We start from the raw sequence: 3,059 nt of genomic DNA, 5'->3' as shown, positions 1-3,059 counted from the left end.
TCTCGGTCTAATGCAGATTAGGTATCAAGTATATTTATCGCTTTCTGATTGTGATCTCCGACTCCAGAAAGGTGGTATCATCTGAAGCAGCACACCTATATTGAATCGGTAGGACACCCAGACACGTGATTGTACTTGACGGCGAAGCCACGAAGTACAGAATCAATATTAAGCTATGTTTAGCATTTTCTCCTAAATTCCAAGCAGAGGAGCATTCATTTACACTGCCCTGAAAGCTTCCTGGGTCAACGTAACTCTAGACTCAAGTGAAGGACCACAGCTCAAAACAGCTTATTGACAACACCACGAGAGCACGGAGCAAAGTGCATATCCTGGTTTAAACGGAGCTTCTAGACCTCGAACTAGACTTAAGTACAAGCTTAACAAGGTAAATGAGATGAATCGGCTCCAGAATTAGTCTGCAGTGTCAGTTAAAGCGACTCGGTGCAGGACTGTTGCGGTGCCACTGGGCTTGACGCAGGGAGGGACCAGGCACCACTCAGACCTTCGCAGCATCTCTCAAGTCTGCGTACAGTACAACGCGCGCCATAGCGTCTTTTTGTGTGAATATCGCATTATTTTTGCTTTGTTTGCGTCTACTGGACTGATACAGCGGGAAAGATCCACGGACTCCGCCAATGCGGCGCGCAGTCCATTGTGAGGCGTTTGATATTGGCCCGTTCCTCTCAAGACTATCCTGCTGTTGATTCAGTTGATGTTTACAATGGCGAATTACAATGCTTCGGGGCCTCTGTGGGCGCATAAATCTATGGACATGGTTCGTCGTGCCCTTCCCCCAGCCAATCTTCCAGGCGCTCAACAGCCCACGCCCCTCAACTTGAACAGATATGCTTTGTTATTTGTCTACGCGCTCCAGACGTTCATGACAGGATGCGTGTACTTTGGCTGGGCTCCGCTGTCGGCAATGCTGTTAAAGGCTCAAGTTTTTAGTTTTAAATGCGAAGCCAACGGAAAGGGAGGCTTTGTGGACGACCAACGACAGTTAGGACACAACTATATCTGCGATGCACAGGATGCTTCTGTGCAGAGCTTGTTTGTATTCACGCTGGCGGTGCATTGCACGATGAGTGCACTGGCTGGCACAATGATGGATACCTTGGGACCCAAAATTACGTCTATGATTGGCCAGTGCTTCCACATTGTGGCGTGGTCGTTGATCTCAAGTCTGACGGCGGAGTCGCACGCAACAGTGTACCTCGGCTTCATCTGCATTGGTCTAGGCGCTGACACCGCTTTCCTCCCCACTCTGCTGGTCACCCGCCTCTTCCCGGGCGCTGCTGCGACTGTAATAACTTTGATTGGGTCGGCTTCGTCCGCCTCTTTCGCCATCCCCCTCATTTTGCATTCTTATCTCACGGATGGTGGCATTTCAGGCTGTTGGTGGTACGTCGGCTTCGGTCCGTGCCTGTTCCTTGTCATCGTATTCCTTGTGATGCCGTTAAAGGCGTACAAGGTTTATGATGGCGGCATGCAAGAGAATCACATGGCTTTTAAACCTGAAGAACAAAATACAGGGCCTAAGTGGGCACAGCCAGTGGAGCAACATGCGGGGGAAACTACCGTCGAGAGTGATTCGGAAGCCTCAACGAAGCCAAGATGGTCTATTGAACAGCCCGAAGAACTAGTTGAAACAGCGACGGATTATAGGTTTTTAAAGACTCTGTCCTCTGAGAAGTATATTTTAATTGTCATCTACTTTATCGCGGTGGGATGGATTACTTCTTTTTACCAAGAGGGCCATGACCGTATTCTGGTTCAGAAAGCGCAAGATTTCTTAGGCAGTGCTCTGCCCTTCTCCTTTATTCCCTGCATCATCTTGGGCAAGCTGTCAGAGTTTCTCGGTATAATACCGGTGATGGGAATCGTCAATACGGCAGGCCTATTGGCATACGCTTTCAGCTTGAAGCAGGCGGCAACGACGGGTATCATATCCGTATTGTGCTTCATGGTATACATGTCGCTCTTCGTCTCTCAAGTGTTCGTATACATTGAAAGCACTTTCCCCGCTATATATTTCGGCCGCTTGATTGGCATCGTGCAGCTGGTCGGCGGGCTTCTATCCCTTTTTTGCAGCCCCCTGTTCCATCTCACAGTAGGACTTGGCCCAAAGTGGTTGTACCTTGTTCAGTTGCCATTGCTTGGCCTCCTTATTTTGATGTATTTTGTCCTGGCGCGCATGTGGTGGATTCGGCGCAAACCGTTGGCATCGCAGGTGTCTGATGCTGCTCACGGGAGTTGCAATGTGACAACTGAACCCTAAGGAAAGGAGCTTGGGGGCTGTTTCGGCTTCACTCGCATCAGATGGAGAGTGCACTGGCGAATTAAAACACACTGCGGCACGCTTGTGCATATGATTTTAGTGGCAGAGCAATTTCCGACTGCTAAGATGCATGCCGCCTGCCAGTTGCAGGAAGGCATTTGCATCCTTCGCAGGTTTTTATGTTCGACTCATTTTTAACGATTGCATTTCAAGCTTTTTTAAAGCAGAGCACATTTGCTGTTCATTGACGGTTTGTAGGAGCAATTTTGTAGACAGCCCGTATAGCACCAGTAGAATTCCCTGCGCTGGAAATGCGTGTATTACAAGCTCAGCTTTATCAATTAGTGGCAGCTTACTTGTGCAACGCTAGGTTGTCAGGGCACTGGATTTGAATTTCATGTAATTTGTCATTCGATTTCCCAGGCACGGGCAGAGCGTTTCCTCCGCGCGTTCAAACGAGCTTCATATCCTTACATAAAGCTCAACTGCCTGGAATGAGGTGAGTGCTTTTGCCTATGCATGGACCTTTGCAAAGGAATAAATCCTGTGGTGCTAATGACCTTTGAATCGTACAAGAAGGCCGCAGAGCTGATATTGCTGTCACGTGTGGCAATAAAGAGTATTTCAAGCACTAGACGCTCATACAGCAACCCTCTAACCGGTATTCTTGTATCTCTCTATGAATTTTATTGAGAAAGAAGTGGTCAACAAGCCATACTTGTGCTCTTGCCCGCCATCAAAAGCACAATAGAGTTTAACGCCGCGGTATCTGGGCTCT

At 48.5% G+C, this 3,059-nt stretch overlaps 1 protein-coding gene across 1 annotated transcript; it reads left to right on the top strand.

Annotated features, from left to right (window-relative positions):
* Positions 1 to 760: 760 nt before the first annotated feature.
* On the top strand, positions 761 to 2,281 carry LOC34623578 (protein FMP42). Its single transcript, XM_026334404.1, has one exon. The coding sequence runs from the start codon at positions 770 to 772 to the stop codon at positions 2,279 to 2,281; it is 1,512 nt and encodes a 503-aa protein (XP_026190189.1). The 5' UTR covers positions 761 to 769.
* The last annotated feature ends 778 nt before the right edge of the window (positions 2,282 to 3,059 follow it).

This window comes from Cyclospora cayetanensis, unplaced genomic scaffold, assembly GCF_002999335.1.
Source record: "Cyclospora cayetanensis isolate NF1_C8 unplaced genomic scaffold, CcayRef3 CcayRef3_contig_41, whole genome shotgun sequence".
NCBI lineage: Eukaryota > Apicomplexa > Conoidasida > Eucoccidiorida > Eimeriidae > Cyclospora > Cyclospora cayetanensis.
This window is presented reverse-complemented; position numbering and strand designations above follow the sequence as displayed.